The sequence below is a fragment of the Cnephaeus nilssonii genome (genome assembly GCF_951640355.1).
Source record: "Cnephaeus nilssonii genome assembly, chromosome: 8".
NCBI classification, from domain to species: domain Eukaryota; kingdom Metazoa; phylum Chordata; class Mammalia; order Chiroptera; family Vespertilionidae; genus Cnephaeus; species Cnephaeus nilssonii.
In genome coordinates this window covers 74,249,679-74,274,800 of record NC_137079.1, presented here as the reverse complement: position 1 = coordinate 74,274,800, position 25,122 = coordinate 74,249,679, and the positions used below count along the sequence as shown (strand labels likewise).

Sequence of the window (25,122 nt, the reverse complement as noted above, 5' to 3'; positions counted from 1 at the left end):
CACAGGCATTTCAAAACTTTTGCCATCAATTCCACATTAAACACACCACCGGTATCCCATACAACCCCCAAGGACAAGGAATAGTAGAACGAGCTCATCAAACCCTTAAAAATACCATAAATAAAATTAAATCAAACGACATCTATCCCACTAAAGGCTCTCCTCGCAATATCTTAAACCATGCATTATTCACACTCAATTTTTTACAACTAGATAAACAAGAAAAATCCGCTGCAGACCGCTTATGGCATCAGGAAACAAAAAACCAATATGCTAAAGTCATGTGGAAAGATCCCATGACAACCAAATGGCATGGCCCTGACCCAGTCCTCATCTGGGGACGAGGCTCTGCATGCATTTATGACACACGAGAAGAAGGACCCCGATGGTTACCGGAACGACTTATAAAACCCATAAACCCCCCCATAAAATAACCAAGTCACCTCCAGGGAAGAAAGTCCCTGAGATAAACTCTTCTTTATCCACAGATACAAAAATACAACACCAAGCCTGACTAAAGAGTGACCACTGAAAATGCTTTGGTACATCTGAGCCATCATCATTCCCATCCTGCTTATCATCTTTGCCACTGCCCTCTACAAGTGCCGCCGAAATCCAAGACTTGTTCCAGGAGGAAGGAATATGCTTGGCCCTACAGGAACGATGCTGCTTCTACGTCAACAAGTCCGGGATCGTCCGAGACAAGATCAAGAAACTCCAAGAAGATCTGGTAAAGCGACGAAAAGAGTTATTTGATAACCCCCTCTGGAGTGGACTAAACGGACTCCTCCCTTACCTTCTCCCTATCCTAGGTCCCCTTGCAGGATTCCTATTAATGTTAACCTTTGGACCCTGGGCATTCCGATGATTACCAGCCCTCCAATCCCACCGAAGGATCTCATTAAAACAAAATTTGGCCCTTGGGCATTTAGAAAAATAACCGACCTTGTAAAATAGCAAATAGATTCAGCTTTAGTAAAACCCATCCAGGTTCACTATCAACGCCTGGAAATGGCCGATAGGTGGGACTCGGTTTACCAAGAGTGCGAAAACCTCCAGACCCAGACTCGCTCCTTCCCTACGGGGACAGCATCTTAACCAGAGGGATGCTTACCTACGCTCTGGCCAGAGCCAGAGGTATGGGTATCAAACCGGGTGCAGAGCAAAGCATTGCAAGGGAAGGTTCAAACATTTTCAACCTCCTCTGGATTTCCCTGAGGGTATACCTGGTTTGCATAGAGGTTGACATCAATAAAAATAATGGCTCTGCCTCTCCTCCCCAAAAGATGTCAAGAGCCACACACGGTGGGCATACAAAGCCCACGGGAGGAACCAGGTCAATGTCTCCCCGGTTGGTTAAGGCCCACTCCCTTCTCTTAAACAGAGAGGGAGGAGATGTCAGGAGCCAAGAGTCAATGACAAATTAATTCTAACATTATTTTAGTAAGCTAATGAAACAGAACCTCATGGAAACTTGGTCCTCACCATTGGCTTACTTCCTCATGCCTGAGGACAAAGCATTCTTCGCATAGCTGCCCTTCAACCGCCCCATCCTTTATCTATAGTCAACACCCTTTACGACCTTAGCCAAATTATCTAAATCCACATGATCCGCTCAGCCCCTATCCCTCCTAGACATCTCCCCTTCTAGAACTTCCTCATACCCCCTCCCCTGCCTGCAGCCCCTGCTGGCAAGCACTGATAGGTCCACAGTTCACTCCCCGCGCCCCACCTCCCACTCCCTGACTTGGATATAAGGCACTGCTGTAAGAATAAAAATTTGAGGCTTGATCAGAAACCCATTTGTCATGCCTCCATTCTCCGTGTCCCTTGTTTGTCTCTTTCTCTTAGGTTCGTCTCTGGTGTCTGTGTTGTTGCCCCGCGGGTCGGGGCACTCTATTCAATATTTCTTCAGGACCCATAATGACTCCATTTATAGAGTCAAGACCAGGAATTTTTAATGCAGGTCATGGACAGTTTTCAAGAAAATAACCATCTCTTTCATTTCACAGAGCACAAAACTTTTTGACATTATCCAAGTTAATAATGCTTTAAACTGAGACGATGTTCCTTTAAGGGGAGAAATTCTGTGAAATATTCGTATTATGTAATAATCACAAAACCTATGGTGATCTAAGCACAAAACAAAAACAAAAAGTTATTTCTAAATCAGACTACATGTCCATCACACACATCTGAAAGACAGGGCTCTCTAACTTATGTTCCTCCTATCAGGATGATGGACTCCATTCTGATTGCCATTCTGGGTGAAAGACTGGAATTTCTCCCACCAGCCATTAAATGCTTCCACACAAAAGTCACCTCATCTCCACTAGCACTATCATTGGCACAAGCAACTCACATGGTCTACACCTAACTTGAAAGAGGCAGTCATGAGCACTCAACTTGTGGCCAGAAATAAAAAAAAAAACTGTGTATTTGCAAGCATTAAAGTCTGTAGATGAGTTCAAGGATCTCAGCAGCCTACACTGCAGAAGAGGGATGGCCCTCCATCACAGTGACTATGAAAGGAAGGAAGTTCCAGAACTTTCACAAAAGGAATGTCAACTCTGCCTTTTGCACACATAGCTTTACCTCCCTCTTTAATCAAGAACATGAATCTTTATACTCTCAACAAAAAAATTTATTCATACTTACTAAAAGCTTACTTGAGGTATATATAATTGAAAGGCAGGCTAAAAGCCATGTTAACTGTTCATGCCTCTCCTCATTATATCCCACCTGCACCATCAGAAAATATTATATACAGATATTATCTCAGTTCCAAGCAGAACTATATTTGATGCATATAAAGCATCAGTTAGAAATGAGTTAGAAGCAAAACTATTTGCCCTCTCTTCAACAGTAATTCAGTCAGGAAGACAATTCAATACTAAGCATTTAGCTCCCTGTACCAGTAATTAAATCTAAAATATTTCCCGTCAGTACTTTTGAGGAAAGGCTTTGAACTGTTCAGATGGAATAATGAAATGCATTTTACTCATGATTCCTTATTTATATTAATATTCCAACCTTCTTTGTGTGTGATCAAGTACTACAAATAACAGAGATTCAGAGGCTTAAAAGAAATAATCCACCACAAAATTTATTTCAAAATTTGTCATCACTTACTTCCTTAATTATTTATATACTTAAAAAAGAAAATTTGCCCTAGCGGGTTTGGCTCAGTGGATAGAGCCTGTGGATGAAGGGCTCTGGGTTCTATTCCAGTCAAGGGCACATGCGGGGAGTTGTGGGCTCAATCCCCAGTAGGGGACATGTAAGAGGCAGCTAATCAATGTTTCTCTTTCATCATTAATGTTTCTATTTCTCTCTCCCTCTCACTTCCTCTCTGAAACTAATAAAAATAAATTTTAAAAAAAGAGAATTTAAAGGGTACATTTCTTTTCAGTTATGGAAGATATATTTTCATTCTGAACAGTTTTCTTTCATAATATGCATTTATCTTTTGAAGAATTTAAACCATAAGTTGCCTAAAGTTATCTCTGAATTTATTATGCAAATTATTAAAAAATAACATGAAAAATAAGTCACAAAGTAAATGAAGTAATTTAAATGAACCAGCTCTAGTACTTTTACTAATTTAATTGTATTAAAATATTCTACTTACAAAGGTTCTGGGCAACTTTAGAATCTAGAAATTTAAGTTCTTTAATTTTTTTTTTAAGAGCTTTCTTCTCTTCAAAATACTCCTCTTCTCTTCTCTCTGCAAAACCAAGGATAGATCCATGTTAGGGGCAGAAAGGCATTCAATTGCTAAAGGGCAGGATGGGAATTTTCTATTATGAAATAATCTAAAAAAAGATAATACATTTTTAAATCACAGTTATAACAATAATTAAGTAATAGATATCCCAAGACCTAAACTATTTCAGATAGGCACTAGTGGCTCTTATGCTAGAAAAACTATTAAGAGTAAATATTTAAAGGTCTAACAGAAGTCACAAAAATAAACCTAATGTACACTATGGAAACCAATCCAACTGAATGTTAGCTCATTTGAACAGTATACAAGATACAATTATAAAATATATATATAAACTTACACTTAGGAAAGGTGAAGAAATTAGCTATAAAAGTGCTAAACAAAAACAGGCACAGAGCTCTTTTATGTTTGATATACCATGCTTATCTATCTATAATAATAAAAGCATAATATGCTAATGAGACCAGACATCCGGACGTCCTTCTGGATGAAGCCGTGGGGGCTGAGGAAGAGGTGGTTAGAGGCGATAGGCAGGCAGGCAAGTGGTTAGGGGTGATGAGGCAGGCAGGCAGAGTGGTTAGGGGTGGACAGGCAGGCAGGCAGGTGAGCAGTTAGGAGCCAGTGGTCCCGGATTGCGAGGGGGATGTCCCAGACTGCGAGATGGTGCAGGCAGGGCTGAGGGACCCGCCCCCAAACCCCGTGCATGAATTTTGTGCACCAGGCCTCTAGTCTATACATATAAAAAGCCAGCGACTGGAACACCGGAACAACCTGTCACTATGATGCCCACTGCGGCCAGCAAAGCAGCCTGATGGGGGTTGGGGCCACCTGGCCAACCTCCCATGGCCCCTCTTCCCAGCCAGCCCCACCCCTGATCGGCCTCTCCCACCCTGATCAAGGGCAGAGAGGCCACCAACCACCCCCCCTCGTGGCCCTTCCCCCCAACTAGCCCCGTTCCCAATCAGCCCGCCCCACCCCGATTGGCCCACAGCCCCTCCACCTGGTTGATCCTGCCCCCACTGACCCCCCCCACCCCAATCGGGTGCTGGGCCCACTGGCCAATCACCCATGGCCCCTCCCCCCAGCTGGCCCAGCCCTGACCAGGCTTTACTTATTCTTTCATTCAACAAAAAAATATCCGCCGAAACCGGTTTGGCTCAGTGGGTAGAGCGTCGGCCTGCGGACTCAAGGGTCCCGGGTTCAATTCCGGTCAAGGGCATGTACCTTGGTTGCGGGCACATCCCCAGTAGGGGGTGTGCAGGAGGCAGCTGATCGATGTTTCTCTCTCATCGATGTTTCTAACTCTCTATCCCTCTCTCTTCCTCTCTGTAAAAAATCAATAAAATATATTTTAAAAAATATATATATATCCTATATAATAAAAGGCTAATATGCAAATAGACCAAACGGTGGACCAACCAAATAACCGGTCTCTATGACATGCACTGACTACCAGGGGGCATGAGCGGAATATGGTGGGCATGGGCAGCAGGCAGCAGACCGCAGAACATGGCGGGCATTGGCTGTGGCGGGATGGTGGAGCAGGTGAGCGGGCGTGCCAGACCAAGGCAGGGCGCTGGTCACTGTCACTGGGGTGAGCCTCTGGTGGTTACTGAAAATTCTTTGCTCCCGCGTGCCACGGTCCCACCCAGTGCTCATACCTGCTGATGGCACCAGCCCCGCTCACACCCGCTGGCAGCACCCGGTGCCGGCCCCAATTGCTCAGTGCCATCAGTGGGTGTGAGTGGCGGCTGCCGGACCTGATCACCCCTCAGGGCTTCTCCACTCCCCCTTGCTCCTGAGGGGCGATCGGGGCCAGCAGCTGCCTCTCATACCTGCATCTGGCATTGGAGCCACTGCTCACACCCACTGCCGGTGCCCTGCACCAGTCCCAATTGCTTGGCACCGTGAGTGGGTACCAGCAGCGGCTTCAAGCCGCGATTGCCCCTGAGGGCTTCTCCCCCTCCCCCTGCTCCTGATGGGCAATTGGAGCAGCAGCCGCTGCTCTCACCCACTGACAGCACTGGCCCTGCTCTCACCCGCTGCTGGTGCCGGCCCCAATCACTCCACGCTGTCAGCGGGTGCAAGCGTGGCTGGTGCTGTCAGTGCATGGGAAAGGCGGCGGTGGAAGTGGGGCTGCTGGCAGACAGGGGACCCAGGGCTGTGGCAGCAAGGGCTGGGCAGGGGCAGAGAGGATGGGCTGAGACCCACCCCGGTGCCCACCACAGCCTTGCGGCCCACAGTTCCTTTCAAGGTGATTGAATTCGTGCACTAAGCCCCTAGTTTATTTTTTATAAGCACCAACTAAACGGATCTGTGCTAGGCAATACAGAAATAACACTAGACAAAACAGAGATACCTGGCCTCACAGAATTTAAGAACCAACAGAGGTGAACACAAAGTAAGTGGCAATTATAATACATAGATACATCTGCTATGTTTTGGTAAGAACCACAGAAAAAAGAATAGCCCCTGAACCCATACTTGTCAGGGACAGTCTTCATGGAATAAATTATATCTAATGAAAAGCTTATAAGAGAAAAAGAGATAGCCAGGTGAGAAGGTTTGGGGATGGAGGGAGAAAGGTCAAGTAGTGGAAGGAATGTAGAAAAGGTGCAAGAACATGAAGGGCACAAAAAGAAGTGAGAATAATGAGCAGAAAATACTGAATGGAAATAAATGACACCAGAAATTAATCAGGCACCAGATCATGCAAGACCTTTTAAACAAGGTTAAGAAGTCTGGATTTTTATCCTCCAAGCACTGAGGAGCCATTTAAGGTATAAGTATGTGACAGACAGCAAAATAATTGCATTTAAAGAAAAACTCAGACTGTTGAGGTGAACTGAAAGAGTGGTAAAAGTAATGGTGGAGGGTAAGACAGAAGGGAATAACATTAATCCCAGTGACAGTAAATGGCACCCTCACCTAGAGCAGCAACAACTGGGATGAAGGGAAGAGTTCCAAAAGTGAAATCCAGCCCACATCTGTCTCCTGAATTACAGACCTGAATATCCAACTGCCTACTCTCTACATCTCTACCTTGATGTCTTGTAGGCACATTCAATTTGACATATCCAAAACCACACACACACACACACACACACACACACACACACACACACACACCTCCACACGTATTCTTCCAACAGTTTTCCTCATCTCAGAAAATGCTGTTGTTGCAATTTCTCAAGTCAATAAGGGTGAATTCATCCTCCTTTCCCTGAAAACCCTATTCAAACCCATCAGTGAATCCGCCAATTCTAACTACAAAATATTCACTAAAATAAGCATTCTTCACATCTCCCTGGCTACTACTTCTCCCTGATTGTGGCTACGATTCTTTCTCACCTGGACTACAACTGCTTCCTAACTCAACTCCTACATCCAGGCTTGACCAACTCTAGTCTCTTCACTACAGTGCATCAGAAAAATCCTGTTAAACCTTACTGGAAAAGATTGCCTTAATGGTTTGTACAGAACAGCAACCCCGACAGGCCCCCAACCACTGCATTCCCTATCACCATCATTCTTACCCTTTTTTCCCTCCTCCAAAGCACTTACTCCTCACATACTATAAATTTGATATTGTATCTCTTCCCCTATTAGAAAACAAGTCCTTTAAAAGTAGGAACTTTGGCCCAGCCTGCATGGCTCAGTGGTTGAACATAGACCTATGAACCAGGAGGTCATGGCACATGCCCAGGTTTCGTGCTCGGTCCCCAGTGTGGAGTGTGCAGGAGGCAGCCGATCAATGGTTCTCTCTCATCATTGATGTTTCTGTCTCTGTCTCCCTCTCCCTTCTTCTCTGAAATGAATTAAAAAATAGTTTTTAAAAAGTAAGTAAATAAATAAATAAAAGTAGACACTTTGTTCACTACTGTATTCTAAGCACCAAGAATAAGGCCTGGAACATAGCAAGTACTCCATAAATGTCTGCTGGTGAATGAATGTATATATGTATGTATGTATGTACAGCTGTTTGTGTGTAGATATATATGAACCTGAAAAATAAAGGAGAAAGAAGGGGGCACTCAGGTTGCTTAAGCAACCAGGCAGATGCTGCTGTTGTTTGTTTAATTCAGAAACAAATGAGCAACAGGTTTGAACAAGTCCAATTTTAACCACATTCAGTTGTACAAGAGGTAGCTGGATGTAGAGACTGGAGAAGAGAAACCAGGATGGAGATACATGTTATCAGTTCTGTTACTAATCCCAGTCACAGTCAGAGGTTTCCCAGGTACCAGCAAATAATGACACATTTGTCTCGTTACTGCGAGTACTTATACCTTTTCCTTGACTTGTCATATTGGTTAAAAGTTTCGGATGAAGACTAATAAAACTTATGTTAGTGGACTCTGTTTCCTTTGCCTGACCAAATGGCCAGACTCTACTTTTGAGAAAAAATATATATTTTATTTTATCTTTATCACATAGAGAAGAGATGATTCTAATTTTTTTCATCAGTTTATTTCTCAATTCCAGTATCCTTTCACTTTCTGAAACATGTTTTAGTCCACTTAAAGAAAAGAGTAAAAGAAACTAGTAAGCTTTAATTTTAACCAGCACTTACTGAACATCTACTAGGCACTGCACTGAATACTTTATATTGCACTTTCTTGAATAATTATCAAAATAAGCATACTCCCACTACTATCATCATCATACTAACGATGCAAAAAATAATGCTTAGGTTAAAGTAAATTTAAGCAACAGGTCCAATAAAAGAATAAAGATTACTAGAATTTGACTCTAATATTCTTTCTGCTAATTATGAAATACTGTATATTAGGTGTCACATTAAAAAATAAGAAAAGTGTACCACTAGCAATCTTGACCACTTCAAACTCCAAATTAGAGACAGAAACAATTTTAATCAATTCTGCCTTTTTACAAAAATGACAAATTAGACTCTTGCTGAGTTTAATGTGCAGTATAACAATAATGCAATTAAATTATGTGGGTATTTTTACCCCTTTCTTCTCTGCTACTATATATAGTAAAAGAATGGTTGGGAAAAGATAGAACATGAACAAAGGAATAAGAAGCAGTTTTCTAAGAGAGAAAACAACAGGATTTAAAAAAAAACACACAAGGTAGAAATATGCTTTTATTGATATGAAACCAGGTAATCAGACTATTATCCAAATAAAATTATTTGGACAAATCTTTTATATAGAGAAATAATGAAAAATATTGTTGAAAAAACTGCAGCCAGATAATGGACTGCCTCAAATCAATGGAAAACCAGTGAAAATGTTTACACAAAGGTCACTGATAAAGCAGGCTCTAAATGTTGGCAGCAATAAGAGGATGCATTAAAGAGGAGTAAGAATAAAGGAGGACATTTAGTGGGAATAAAGTTTTTCACAAAATCCTATTTCAGCTACCCATGCTGACAGTATCTCTGTGACATACTAGCCAGGAGAGAGTACAGGGTCCCACAGGGAACTCAGGTTTAGAATCTAGACACCAAAGTCCTGCTTCCCCCTGTCCCGTCATATCCCAACCACTGAATCTCATTGGGGTTTACATCCTTCATCTATGACCTGGGGACACTGGTCCTTTAAGAGGAGTTGTGGGAAAGAAATGAACTGATAATTACCTTCCTATGACCTTCCCTCACTTCCAGCAGTGACAGAGAAATGGGGACAAGAATCAAAGTGCCTAACCACAACTCAGGAACCTACAAAGACAGCACATTTTAAGATTCATCCCACCCATTGATTGAGTTCCTCTTCTAAAATCAGTACAAAATACACTAAAAAAGCAACAGATTTTTGCAGAGATAAGATAAAACTCTGAATCATGAAGTCAGATTACTAGAGCCATCTATAATTGTGATCTAGCTTTTTTGCCATTAGAGGCCTGTGTTAATCTTACTTCCTAGAGGTATTGTGTAAGGCTGCATTTTTCCGAGGGAAGATTAATACTGTTCAAAATTGGTTCTGATCACTGACACAGCATAAGCCACATGTTTATAAGGGTTTTATGTCAGAATGAAGTCAAAGATGACAAAGCTTTCTATGTTGTTGAGAGCCATGAACTAACAAGTTTTTCTTAATTACATTTTCTCTTTATTCTTTTTCTATTTTTGAAGTTTCAAAAATAGCCCCAAAATTATATTTAAAAAATCTCCTTTTGAAATATTTTGTTTATTAAATTTTTATTAAAATCATAATTCCCCCGGTACATCTAATTCCAGTTCATTTTCCATTATGTTTCACAATCGCATTGATTTAATCACATGTGACCTTTTTTCAGGAATAACATTCCATTTAAGTTTTATCATATAGCATTTCACTATTGCAAACAGTTCTAGAATATGCAGTTATAAATTTGCAAGTTATCTAACAGAGGCACAAAAAGCAATACTTGAGTTTTCTCTTTTCATAATTGAGTACAGGAGTCCCCCCTTATCCGTGGTTTCACTTTCCACGGTTTCAGCCAACTGTAGTCAATGGCAGCCCGAAATAGTAAATGGAAAATTTAAGAAAACAATTCCTACATTTTAAATTATGTGCAGTTTTGAGTACTTCACATCATCTCATTATGTAGGCACTGTATCATATCACAGCATCACAAAGAAGGGTGAGTACAGTACCAGATATTTTAAGAGAAAGATACACTACATTCATATAACTTATTACAGTATATTGTTAAATAATTATCCTATTTTTAATTAATTTTATTGTGCCAGATATTTACATTAAATTTTATCATAGTTATGTATGTATGGGAAAAACATAGCACATATAGGGTTTGGTACCACCGGTGGTTTCAGGTATCCACTGGGAGGTCTTGAAACGTATCCCCTGCAGATAAGGGAGGACTACGGTATCAGTAAATACTACTAATAATTGTTTATTCAACTTTTGTTGGTGCTTCCCGGTTACATGTATTTGATTTCAATGATTTAAAATACTAAGCATTTCAATTTTTTTCTTGTGTTCATTTAGCACAAATGCTATTAAATTTTACATGCCACATGTTTTCAATAAGTTACCTTTTGTTCATTAGATTGTTTTTACACCAGCCTTGAGAAGACAAAAATATTCCTGATTAAATAAACATTCTCTATAACACTGATAGAAGCCAATCAAGTCAAATCAATTATAGAAATAAAGCAGCATAAGTCACATATTTAGGGAATGAAAACTGAAGCCTTGTACAATCTTCAAATGGGGTAAGAAGTATTAAACTAGAGATTGTTTGCATTAATTGTGTTTATTTTTTTAAAAATATATTTTATTGATTTTTTTACAGAGAGGAAGGGAGAGGGATAGAGAGTTAGAAACATCAATGAGAGAGAAACATAGATCAGCTGCCTCCTGCACACTCCCTACTGGGGATGTGCCCACAACCAAGGTACATGCTCTAGACTGGGATCGAACCTGGGACCCTTGAGTCCGCAAGCCTACGCTCTATCCACTGAGCCAAACCGGTTAGGGCTAATTGTGTTTATTTTTCTTCTTGCTTTCTAACTATTGAGGTTCTAAGAGACTAATAAAGAATGTCAAAATTTTATAGGGTTCAAATTTTAGAAGCAGAACAGCCCTGGAATATGAAATTTAATCATCTCATTTAAGTGAGGAGGAAACCTAAGCATAGAGGACTTATTTACCGATGGTCACACAAAGGGCAGCTCCCAGAAAAGAGCACTGACCATCATACCACAGGCCCAGAGCAGCCTCGGGGCAGGGAATGGCATGAGGAAAGCACTCTGCAACCAAGCACATAGAAGAGAAATAGCACCCCAGGCTCTGCATTTACCCTGATGGAATTTTCCCTTGCTGTACATGGTCTGTGGCCGAGTAAGTGGGAAGGTGAATGGACCTGAAGGAGGGAAGAAAAATGCTTGTTCTCCTGAACACAATGAGCAGGATTTAAAGCTATGGAAAAACAGTAACAACAAGACACTGGAGTTGCACCCAATTCTACTCCCAAATGTTGGCTCACTTTGCAGGAGGTTGAGTATTCAGTCACACAGTGTGAATGCAATGTTCTTGGGAATTTGAAGGGTCCAAATTTGAGAAGAGCCAAATGGCCGAGAAAGAAAAATAGAATTTTAAGAGTTACTACTACTAGTGCTTGTGATAGAAAAAGGTTTAAAAAAAAGTTTAGGCAGCTTAAAAGCAGAAAATATCTATGACATAGAAAGAAGTGAAAGCTTAAATTATTTTTTAAATAGGCAATAACCTCTTGGCAAAATGTCAAAGAAAATGATTTGGTATGGAAAACCATAAATGTGTAAATAGCTGTAGTCATATCTGGTCTGTAAACCCAGTTTTAATATTTCTAGGCACATAAATAAATGATTATGTACCTAACTACACAGAAGGGAGACACTGGATATTTCTCTATGCAAATATTAATATATGACTGCCATTACTAATCAGAGTATTTTCCTAGCAAAACGATGTCTGTTTGGCAATTCCAGGCTACGAATGATATTATATATAAGAGTGGCTGAAACACTAAATAAAATTTTGTGGAATAGATTATTTCAATTATAGCAATCATCAAAAGTACAGCAAATAAATGCATATTTCTCTTTATGTGGCATTCTATGTTAGTGGACAATGTCACAAACCAAGGACTTTTGAAGGACTTTTCTCCACAACTAGTCTAACAATGGATAGGAAGAAGGATTTCACTATTTAACAAACCCTTAATTAGGGCTGTGTCTAGATTTTGTTTTGAACCATTACTACAAGTACAAAGAGATCCCCAAGTATTTGGAATACATTCCATAAACAAATTTTTAAAATATACTTCAAAATGATAACGATTTCTACATAGTTGATCTAAAAATATCTTGTTTCCCCATCACTTTATTCCTATTATAAAATAACGAATTGGTCTAGGTGTTATAAAACTAAACTCTCATGACCTCTGAAATCACAGTAATTAACAATTTTGTTCATCTCAAAAGTATTACCACTAAAAGGTCCACTTTCTTGTCATCCCCTAATATGTAAACACCCCTTCATAATTAAATATTTAGATATCAGAAAAACAGGAATTCAAGCCAAAGAAAATATCAAGACCCTTCAAATTCATACATTCAACAACTGTTTTAACTCAGTAAGCTATGCATTGGGAATAAAAATAACCCTGAGATAGTTGATCATACTGTAATTAGTTACAAATTGAGATGAGATTTGATTAAATGGACCAAAGATATGAGGAGGGGGCAAAGCAAAGAAATCATAAAGGAGTTAAAAACTCAGCCAAAAGACCACTGAAGCCTATTCTCACATGATATCTCTTGGCTCATCACAACTACATATAACAATATCCCTACATTTTTTATTATGTAGCCTCAAGATCTCTCTACTTTAAATACCTGCCCATTATGAATTCTTCCCGAATGTTTCTATTTCCCAGTCATAACAATACATGTATTTATAAAAATAATTTTTCTACTATTGTTTTTGCCAGTGCAACCTACTTCCTATATATCCTCTGCTGATATTAGGAAAATGTATCTTTACAAAAAAAAAAAAAAAAAAAAAGCAAAGACTCTAAAAGTTAATGCATGGCATACTAATACACACACAGAAAATGTATTGAAAGGGGAAGCCTATTATAGCAAGAATAAGAACTCAGTGTTCATTCCCAATTTAGAAGGATTATATCCAAATGAAGACCAGCAATTCAGCATGCTGCAAGAATGGAAAGATTCAATAAGCCCATTTAATAGTATTTGCATACACAGTGCTGAGCATCTTGGGAACAGAATAAGTAACAATAAATTACATTAACTAACAAATAAAAAGAAATGCCATATCAATAGTGAGCTGACCACCCCTGGTATGTTACCATTTTGAAGTATATTTTAAAAATTTGTTTATGGAATGTATTCCAAATACTTGGGGAAAACATAAGAGTTTCATCAAAATGGCCAGAGTGATTATCCAAAACCTGGTAGAAGAAATGTGATAAGACATAAAAATAACCATTATTCCAAAATACTGAGCAAAAAGTTCAAGTTTAAGAAGCAGAATTTTTCACTGACATCATGCTTGTACTAGTATTCTTCAGACCCTTGCATTTTTGCAAAAAAACTAATCAGAATGTGGAGTGTCAATGCAAGTTTGTTTAGATATGAGAAAAATTAAGCTCTGGGACCCTGCCCCTTTCATAAGAACCACTCACCTGTCTCAGGCTTTGGGTTTAGCATTGACCTAGGAAAGGGGTATAAATATAACCTCCGATAAAAATAAAAATAAATGCTTTATTTTGTGTGTGTATGTGACTGAAAGAGAAGATGAAGTCAATACCTAGGTATTTGTTCAATTCCATTCAACCTTTATTATACAGCCTTTCTGATAAGTAGTTACCCTGACCCCTCAGATTTTATGTGCTTATCTCTGATAGTTCAGTTGAAAATTCAAGTCATTTCCTTCATTTCTGTTATTGAATCTCTATTCCTCTGTGTTCTAGAATGTAAACAGCTACACTTGGGAAACATTCTAGTCTCCAATTGGCCTACCTAATTGGAGCTTCATTCTGTGCCTGGTCTGTTTCTAAGAACCAAATATTCTGCTAATTTCTTTCCCAGAAGCACCTAAATTTGGAACTTTCAAAAAATAATCTGGGCTTTTGATACTTACATATCTATGTCATCTTCCCTTCAAGCCAAATCATGATCTATGCAGACCTACATAGCCATATAAAGCTCCTGGCTCATCTACAGACCTCTCCTCCGGTGCACAGCCTTCCCCATGTGCAAACCCAGTGCAGCGCACATGCCTTCCAACTGCAGGGAGAAGTTACAGGACCAGCAGGGTTCATGTTATGCTGTGACTGGGGAATGTCTTTAAAAATGATCTTTAAATAGGAGAGAAGGGAATGGGGAGTTAATTCTTAACCTTTTGCACTCGGATGTCGAGTGTGACTCGACACGGTTAGCATCGGTAGCAGCTCGTATGTCGAATTGTGTTGAATGTATCAATAATTTGAAATATAAAAAAATCCAAATAAATAAGTTTGTATGAAAAGAAACTCCAGTTTTTTATTCTATTGCCGCGCTTTGTAAAATCTGGGGTATTTAAAAAATTAAATCCCAAGTAGAATAAAGGAATCGAGAAAAAAGCAAGCGAGTGCAAAGGGTTAAAGAGTACAGAGTATCAGTGGGGAAGATAAGTTCTGTGGTTGGATGGTGGTGATGATTGCACAACAATGTGAGCACACTTAATGCCATAGAACTGTACACATAAAAATGACTTTAACTGTAAAAATGTGCTATATAAAATAACCACAATTTAAAAATAGGAAAAAAATTATCTTTATAAGGCTAAGTTTCAAATCACTCTCGTTTTTAATAATGTTAATTTGACCACTTCTTGATTTGAAAAGTATATGTAGAAATGAGGATAATTTTTTTATTTTTTTTTGGTTAATCCTCAACTGAGGATATTTTTTCAATTAGATTTTTTAGACAGAACGTAAGGGAAGGGGAGAGAAACATTGATGCGAGTGAGACACATCAACTGGTTGCCTCCTGAATGCGCCCCGACCAGGGCCAGGGATCCAGCCTGCAATGAAGGTACGTGCCCTTGACCATGGAATCGAACCCAAGACCCGTCAGTCAGCAGGCTTAGGTTCTAACCACTAAACTAAACCAAACCAGCTAGGGTGAAAAGTTTTTGTTGTTGCTTTTTAATGAAAAGATAGAAACCTAAGTAACCCCAAAATTCTCCAAACAGACCAAAATGGGATTATTTAAAATGCATTGGTGTTTCCTCAGAGCCAAAGGCAGAGATAGTGCTTATACACTGCACAGTACAGCTCAAGCACCTATGCACGGGTTTGACTGCCAATCTGATGGCACAGGTAGTGCTGCCAAAGAACCCTTTGTCTGCTGCCCCTCACCCTGGATTATCTCTCCAAACTGTATAGGACTTTAATTCTCGGCAGTTCAGTGTTTCCAGAACCTAGTCACATTTCCATTTTCTTGAATGTCACAGCCCAGCTCTCAGATATCTAAGGATATAGTAGCCCATGCCAATCACTCTATCATTAGAGCTGTGTAGTGAGAAAGCCAGGTGTACTTTTATATGAAAGGAAGATCTTAGCCCCTTTTCCAACCTCTTTTGACCCCTCCACTTTAAAGGTTAAGCGTGGAGTGTAAACCTCTCACCTTTCATTTTTTCCTTCCTAAAGAGTTGGTGTAGGTAAGAGAGCCTGACATTTTCCAGGACTGAATCTGCCCCTCTCATCTCCTTGGTTGTTGCCCTATATAGGTAGCAGGCATATGGGGAAAGTACAGTATTGGGTCCTGGACAAAAGGCCAGCAGCCTTAGGCCTCAGTCTCACACCACTTAACCAACACCAGAGAACTCTATTTGGTGTATTCAGACAAAAGCCACATTAACCATAAATGATGTTTTACCTTTCTTTGCTGTGGATTCCTGTGTACACATTTTATCAAGGAAAAGGAGAGCTAAGCCAAGACAGGATTTAAAAATCCCTGATGCTTTATCGTACCCAATGCCATAACAGAAACTTCTAAGAACATAAGTAACATTTCTACCTCCTTCTCAATGTCCAAATTTAAAGTTACAGGCTTTTTATAAAATCATGATTTCCCAAAGTCATCCAGCCTGCCTCCCAAAAAACATTATTACTTTTAGCATACTAACCTAATGTGTTATTAAAAAAGAAAAAAAAAAGGAAGTATTTAACAGAACCATTCTATGAAAGGGAAAGGGAGAAGTCTTTCATTAATGGGAATGTGGTAGCTTAAATCTTATTAGAGAATCTTACTTTAAACCTAATTGCTTCACAATGATGTTGGGCCACTGACACTTGAACAGGGAAGCATTAACATCTTAGTAGAGAAGCATCTTTACAGGAACTGAAATATCCCTTACTGTAAAGTATCCAAGTTTATTAATTAAAAACGCTTTAGTTTAAATGCTTCCTGAAAATGTCAGACATTAAAATTTACTGCTCAAAAGATGTACACCGAAAAGGTGACTATCTGCAACCCAAAGGCAGAGCCCTCGCCAGATTCCAACCCTGCAAGCACCTTTAAAATTCTGTTGTTTATTTAAATAAAAATAAAAAATAAACATATCTCAACAAGCCAAAGCAGAACAGAAAATGAAATACTAAACAGAACAACACTTTTGACATCTAGAAATACCTACTAACTGAGATTCTCTGGTGAATGTCAAAATTCTTAATCTTTACAATTTTTAATAAATCATATTCCTATTCTTCAGACTATTTTACTTGATGCCAGAAACATCGAGTTTATACATTAAATAATTACCTGAATTTCTGAAAGCGTCAAATCCCTTATCCCCAATTAAAATAACAGAAAATCATCTAATAAAAATCTCATTTTACAATAAGCAAATTGAAGCAGAAAGAGACTAAGCAGGCATCAAGATTCTGGACTCCTGCTCTGCTATTCCACTCTGGACATTTTACCATCCTGGCCATTAAGAGCCTACCTAGCTCATCAGTAGAAACTGCAAATATGAGAACTGAATGGAATTAAAGGCAGGGTGACTAAGACTAAGATTCATTCAACCTAGCAAAGAAAGTAGAACCAGAAAATAATTGGAGATGGTATCTGCAGATTAATTTTTTCCTTTCCTGAGATTTTTCCCCATAGCCTTGCCATTTTGGGATCAATGGCATTTTATTTCCTCTGGGGAACAGACAACACTTAGAATAAGAGGTCATTCCTCAACACTGAGTACCTATCCTCTCTAATAATATGGCAATATGCAAATTAACCATCACTCCACTACATAAGACACACCCACCAGCCAAGCCACGCCCATCAGCCAATCAGGGCGAGTATGCAAATTAACCCCAATCCAAGATGGCTACAGCCACAGGGAGCAAGGTTTCCCAGGTAACAGAGCAAGCCAAACTTTCCATAGCCATTGCAGGCCTAAGCCTCCACTCAAGCTACAAAGTTTCAATTATAGAAGGTAAACAAATTCAAACAAATGGCGGCAGAATGGAGCTTGAGAGAGCAGGCCAGGGTTGCCACCGGCAACAGGGGAAGCAAAGCTTTCCGCACACCCTGGCCGGTCTCACCCGCTTAAGGCTACAAAGTTTCAATTGTAGAAGGTGAATTAACTGCCACAGAGATGGCTGCTGCCCCGGAGGGAGCAGCAGGCTTGGCTCCGCTCTAGGCTACAAAGTTTCAATTGTAGAAGGAAAATAAATTCCAGATACCAGGGCCTCCTCTTGGGTTGCCAGGGGGCGTGGCCGGCCTGCAAACCACCACAGGCCCCTCGCTCAGGCCACTCCACGCCCCAAGGGAACCCCACCCTGATCCGGGACACCCTTCAGGGCAAACCAGCTGGCCCCCACCTGTGCACCAGGCCTCTATCCTATCTAATAAAAGAGTAATATACAGATTGGTCATCACTGCAACACACAATATAGCTGCCCCCATGTGGTCAAAGATCCTGCCCCCATGTGGACACAAGATGGCCACTACAAGGTGGCCAGCAGGGGAGGGCAGTTGGGAGGGACCAGGCTTGCAAGGGAGGGCAGTTGGAGGTGATCAACCCTGCAGGAGAGGGCAGTTAGGGGTGACCAGGCTGGCAGAGGAGGGAAGTTGGGGGCAAACAGGCTGGCAGGGGAGCAGTTAAGCATCAACCAGGCTGGCAGTGGAGTGGTTAGGGGTGATCAGGCTGGCAGGCAGAAGCGGTTAGGGGCAATCAGGAAGGCAGGCAGGCAAGCAGTTGGGAGCCAGCAGTCCTGGATTGTGAGAGGGATGTCCGACTGCCCGTTTAGGCCCGATCCGGGATCGGGCCTAAACGGGCAGTCGGACATCCCTCCAGGAGTCCCAGATTGGAGAGAGTACAGGCTGGGCTGAGGGACAACCCCCAGCTGTGCACGAATTTCGTGCACCAGGCCTCTAGTATATATATAATAGCAAAATATGCTAATTAACTGGGACACCATAATGCGTCAACTGGACAGGAGGAGGTTGGGAGCGCAGCATCGGGGGTCGGGCGGCAGGGGCCTTTGCGCGCTTGGGCTGCAGGAGGGCCTGATCAGCAGCAGCCAGGGCTGCTTCAAGGGCCAGAGAGGGAGGCAGGGCCAGACTGGCAGTGGCTGCAGCTGCTGCGGGGCCCGAGGAGCTAGGCAGGGCCGGACCGGTGACTCGAGGGTGGGCAGCACCACGCGATTTTGAATTGTGCGCTGGGCTCCTAGTAAAATTATATTTCTGTTAATATCTATAGTGAGACAAAAGCCTTGAAAACTACGTGGTCCAAATACAAGAGCTGGGTTCTTCCAAAGGAAAAAAAATAATGCATTCACCAAAGTTTCCTTTAACTACAGACAACAGAAATGGATCCCATCCTCAGCAGTGAAAAGATGCAGAATATAAGGTAAGGACAAAATCTTAGGCACAAGAAAGAGGAAGAAGCTCTTCTTGGGTCAAGGGAACATTTGTAGGGTACAGAGGAGACAAGACCAGATTTTATATCCAACTACACAAGGTGTGCTCCCTTTCCCCTCCCACAGAGAACAATGGGCTGGAGGAGAAGCGCCTAGGGAGTGAAAGGAAACCAGAGGGTTTGCAGCAGAGGGTACTCCCGCCAGCTTCCTCTCTTGATCACTGAAAGACCAGCACACAGGGGCCTTGTTCCAACAGTGGGCTCTGAGAACAGGACTGGTGCATGGCATGTTTAGATGGCAAGTAACCTACAAGAGTATCTTGCTCTGTTACTGGTAAATGGAGGATGTGCAAGCGGTAAAAGGGGCAGTGGACATATTTTTAGAAATATGTGGTATATTATTACATTAGACTTTTCAAATGATTGAAAAATTCACATTGGCTATAAATCCCTTGAAATTCTAGTAGAAAAATATCAATATGATCAGCAAGTATTAGACTCCAAATTTTAAAGACACAGTCAATGAGAAGGGCTGCAAAAAAAAAAAATTACTTCTCGATATGAACATACAAATGCTCAAGAGGAATGTAACACATAAAACATACATTTCTATTGACTCATATAATACTTGACCTCAAATTATCAAATTTAAAATCTTATCCACATATTTAGCCTCTTTACTTAATTCTGTAGGTACTCACAGTGCATCCTCAGCTTTTCCCAAGCTGTTGCTTCTAAGCCTGAGGAAGATCTATGCAACTTTTCACTTCATCAATTACCTCTCTCCTCACATTTGAACAAACATTCTCCCGGATAACCATTACACAGATCCCCTTCATTACAAATGGGTGTCCCTTTTAATCATTGGCACCATTTGGAATAATTAACTATCAAATGTATTGCTTTCTGAATGCAGTTTACTGGATTAATGGAACCCTGTGTATGTAATATACTTGACAAAAATGTCTTTCACTTTGGAAAGCTAAGGTCATTTCTAAGCCGTGACTGTTTGAAAATAAAACAAATGACTCACATATCTTGCTACAATTTTCAAGATACATTTATGTTGACAAGGCAAAGTCACCTTTTTACTTTCCAGTTAAACAATACACATATAAAATATATAAGGATTTTTTAAAAAGAGTAAACATACTATTCCAGCTAATTGCTCTTTTATTCTATAATTATCTCCAGGAAAAGGAAATTAATTTTTAAATTTTATTGTCAAACAATTCAAACAACATAGAAGTACACAACAAAGGTTCCTTTAACATGTCACAACTAACATTCCCCTAAGAAAACTACTGGTAAGAATAGTTAGTGGTGCCCTGGCCAGTGTTTCTTAGTGATTGGAGTGTTGGCCTGCACATCGAAGGGTCCCGGGTTTGATTCCCATTCAAGGGCACATACCTGGATTGCAGGTTCATTCCCTGCCCCTGATCAGGGTGCCTGTGGGAGGCAACCAATCAATATGTCTCTTTCACATTGATGTCTCATTCTCTCTTGTTCTCTCTCTCCCTACCTCCCTTTCCTTTCTTCCCTCCCTCCCTCCCTCCCTCCCTCCCTTCTCTCTCTCTTCTGAAAAGCAATGGGAAAAATATCCTTGGGTGAGAATTAACAAAAAATAAATAAAATAAAAATAAAGTCTACTGAAGCAAATTAAAACAAAACTTTAAAAAACAAAAATAATAAATAAAATTATAAAAAATAAAATGAACTCATATTTAGTAGATATGTAACTGAGGCCAGAGAACTGAACTCCCCAAGGCCATGCATATGACTACCTAGTGGTAGGTTCAAGACTATAAACCAGCTTCTGGATTCTAGGCCATTCTCACCATTTTCAGGCAAAGAACCCTCCAGGGCATGGTAAGAAATGGACCTGCAATAGTTGTCAGTATGGAGCTCCCACCAAGAGTTCCTTTGCTACTATAGGCAATCTTAAATTGTTTCACTCATTCACTCATTCATTCATTCACTCAATCAGAAGCCACTGTTGATATTAATGGAAGACCATTAAAAAGTAAAACATTATCCCTATCATTAAAAAATTTCAATTGAAATTGGAATAAGATGTACAGAGATAAAATTATACTATCTACATAAAGTAAAAAATTTTAGAGAATTCAGGTATCTCTTGATACTATTCCAATCAAAAGCCCAGCAAGAGTTCACTGAAAAATTAGTAAATTTTTGAATGACTAAAAGAAATGAGGCCAGAAAAATGCCACAAAAAAGGACAACTGAATATATAGGATTTAGCTTATGAATTCCTTTTATCTCATGATTTAATCAAGAATAGGGCTATTTATGTAGAATCTGTGTAAAAGCAAGTATTTACAAAAGTCAGAATCCCTGTTTTGCCTCTAATATTATGCCTGTGTACTGCTGTAAACACCGGTCAATTCGTTTATCCTCAGTGTCCCTTTCTGTAAAAACAGAGTAAAAGCTACTCCATGGGCTATCATGAGAATAAAGTAGGAAAATGTAGTCCACTGTAGGAATTAGTTACATTTAAATAAATAATCATTCCCTTCAAAATGTTTTCTTTGTCCTTAATATTTGAGAAATGTTTTATAAGGTCCTGGAGCCATTCTCTCATGTATTTAGTCTTCTATCAGACCTTTTTTTCACCCAAATTTCAGGCCTTTTTTTCAGTTAAAAGCCATTTGTTTGAACCTCACTGAGATTGGAGACCAGCAGGTTACTTTTGGGGGAATATTACTCAATAATTAGGAAAGGTCCTGCATTGTTGGACATCTCCTGATGCTGTCTGTAAAATTCTGAGCTACATATTTCAATGTACTCAATGTTTCTGTAGGAAAGAGAGCTAAGCATGCTCTGGTGAAAGCACTTATATGGTCACCACTCCAGGTACCAAGTACACTTTGTGTCGCTCAAACTGTGAGGCACATGTGTTGTTTAAAAAATAAACTTGGGTCCTCGCCAGGGTGCTTAGTTGATTAGAAAGTTGTCCCATACACCAAAAAAGTAGCAGGTTCAGTTCCCAGTCAGGGTACATACCTAGATTGTGGGTTTTATCCCTGGTGGGGGCACTGACAGAAGGCAATCAATGTTTCTCTCTTACACCTCTCTCTCTCCCCTTTTCTCCCCCCCCCCCCCCCCCCGACCGCACTTCCTTCTCCTCCTCTTTTCTCTCTAAACATCAATAAACATGTATACTGTAGTGAGGATTTTTTTTTAAGTTAAAAAATAATAGTAAACTTGCATGTGATATTTTAATTTGCTATTAAAAAACATAAATTAGACTCCAATTCTAATGGAAAGATGGAGAAGAGTGCTTTAACAGAAGTTTGGGTCATGGCAGCATTTTTCCATATCAACCCCTAATGTCTTTGATATTAAATAAGCAAAAGGAGGTGAAGAAAGAATTACTGTATTCTTAGACAGTAGGAAACTTCTTTTTACTGTTTAGTTTCTAGCTTCTAAAAGATTCTAGTGCATTGATGCAATTACAAAACAATCTTTACATCTCATTTGACCTCTTTGCTGCTATAAGTATGCAATGGATGTCTTCGGGGAAAGACTTGATATATCCAGTACCTATCTCAAAGGGAAGGAATTTTCTGAATAACTAGAGGCCCAGTGCACAAAATTCGTGCACTCAGGGGGGTACCCCAGCCCAGCCTTGCCCTCTCGCAGTCTAGGAGCCCTCAGGGGCAGTCGGACTGCCTTAGTGCTGCTACGGAGGCAGGAGAGGCTCCCACTGCACTCGCCAGCCATGAGCCCGGCTTCTGGCTGAGCAGCGCTCCCCCTGTGGGAGCGCACTGGCCACCAGGGGGCAGCTCCTGTGTTGAGCATCTGCCCCCTGTTGGTCAGTGCATGTCATAGTGACTGGTCATTCTGCTGTTCAGTCTATTTGCATATCAGCCTTTTATGCATATGGGATCAGGCCGAAACCAGCTCTCCGACATCCCCCGAGGGGTCCTGGATTGCAAGAGGGTGCAGGCCTGGCCAAGGGACCCCACCGGTGCACAATTGGGGCCAGGGAGGAACACAGGAGGTTGGCCAGCTGGGGAGGGACCACAGGAGGGCCCCAGGCCATGGCCGGCCCATCTTACTCAGTCCCAATCAGCTGGACTCCAGCAGCAAGCTAACCTACCAGTTGGAGCGTCTGCCCCCTGGTGGTCAGTGCACATCATAGCGAGCAGTTGAGCAGCCTTAGCATATCATTAGCATATTACGCTCTGGTTGAAGGGCCAACCGGTCAACCAGACACTTAGCATATTAGGCATTTATTATATAGAATGATCTGTGCTTTCTTGTGAATTTTCCTAATCTCATGATTCATTTCAGAACATACATATTTCTTTAAGCAGAACCTTGGTAAAAGTGAAGACTTATAAAAATCCAAGTAAGAATTTGTGTTCTGCTTCTAATATTTTATCTGTCTAGGGTTGAGTATGATCACTGAAATCAAGACCGATAAAGTGACTTCTATTCTTTTCCTTTAACAATTTTGTGAATCAAATATTTACATTAAGTATCTAGATAACTTTGCCATTTTAAACATTATGCTTTATTTCAAACATGCTAGTTTACTAGAATTTTTATACCAGACACAACTTACTCAACATTTATTATGTGTCATGCATTCCTTTAATTGGTTTAATTGTATGTTATGTGATTTCATTCTAAGCTTTGGAAGAAATATTGCTGTCTCAGTTTTAAAGATGGAGAATCTGAGTCTAATCATCCTGATATTAAGCAATGTGCCTAAGGTCATTAGCTGGTTTTTAGGAGAGTTGGAATTCAAATAAAAATCTACCTCATGACATAAACTTTCCATATTTGCTTTCCCTATTTTGGTTTTGGAGCACTCAGTACAGTGCCAAGCATTTAGATCAGTGATGGCGAACCTATGACATGCGTGTCAGCACTGACACGCGTAGCCATTTCTGATGACACGCAGCCGCCTCAGCGGCCGCATGCCAAGGATGAAACATTTGCTGCTCCTGAGGATGAAACATTTGTGAAATAATGTTTTTTTCCTCAAAGTGACACACTACCCGAGTTATGCTCAGTTTTTTGGCGAAGTTTGACACACCAAGCTCAAAAGGTTGCCCATCACTGATTTAGATGCTACTCAGTTAAGTTTCATTTTCCTTTAAGACTTAATTTTAATATTGTATGAGACTTGCTTCTATTATTACATTCTTTCTTTCACACAACACATAACCATATTCTTTCTCCTTTTGTGTCTTAATGTCCTTCTCCATTCTTCATCTCTACCCCTCTATATATCACATGACTATTGAATTGGATTATGTATTTTAAAAATTAAACAAAATGATGCTTGCTTAAGGCCTAGAATGGGGCTCAACATAAAAATTATGATCAGTAAAAGCTAGAAACCTTCTTCTCCCCTGCCTCCCTCGGCTGAGTACAAGACCTTCTTCTTCTTTAACCCTGCTTAGAGTAATTCCTATCTCCCTTCACATTTCTTTCCACTATTGGTCTTGTTTCTACTATCTGCACAAGAAGAGTAAATGAAAACTGAAAGATTGAAGACCAGTGCAGAAATTCCCAAACAATGCCAAACACACTTGCTGGTTAATTCATTGGCAAAAATAACTCCTTTTTTTTTTTTAATTTTTTTTTTTTTTTACTATATTTACATTTGGTGGTAACTCTGGCCCCACCAAAAGTAGATATAAATATATGAATTAATATACACATATATACACAAAGCAATAATTACTTGAAGACGTTTTCTGTAGGATATAAGGGAAAAGTTGAGTAAAAAAAAACAAAAACAAAAACATAAATCCAAAGGGCAAGAGCTTCAGTCATTTCCAGTCTTATTCTGCACAAGGCAGTTGAAGAACAAGAGGGTTTAGTTCAAGAATTGTCATCACACATGAACTCCTAGTGCATCTCTGAGATTCACAACAAACCAATCCTCACAGGGAAGCAGATTCATAACGATGGAATTTGCAGAGCAGACTTAAGAGATTTATTTGGCTTCTACTGCCACCCATGCTTTGT

At 40.3% G+C, this 25,122-nt stretch overlaps 1 protein-coding gene across 3 annotated transcripts in view; it reads right to left on the bottom strand.

The window, feature by feature from the left end:
* DIAPH3 (diaphanous related formin 3) overlaps positions 1 to 25,122 on the bottom strand; it is a 551,015-nt gene that overhangs the window by 301,117 nt on the left and 224,776 nt on the right. For all 3 annotated transcript variants that reach the window (XM_079778831.1, XM_079778832.1, XM_079778833.1), the window contains one exon: positions 3,632 to 3,727. In XM_079778831.1, coding sequence (XP_079634957.1) covers positions 3,632 to 3,727 — 96 coding nt within the window. The remainder of the gene's footprint in view (positions 1 to 3,631; positions 3,728 to 25,122) is intronic.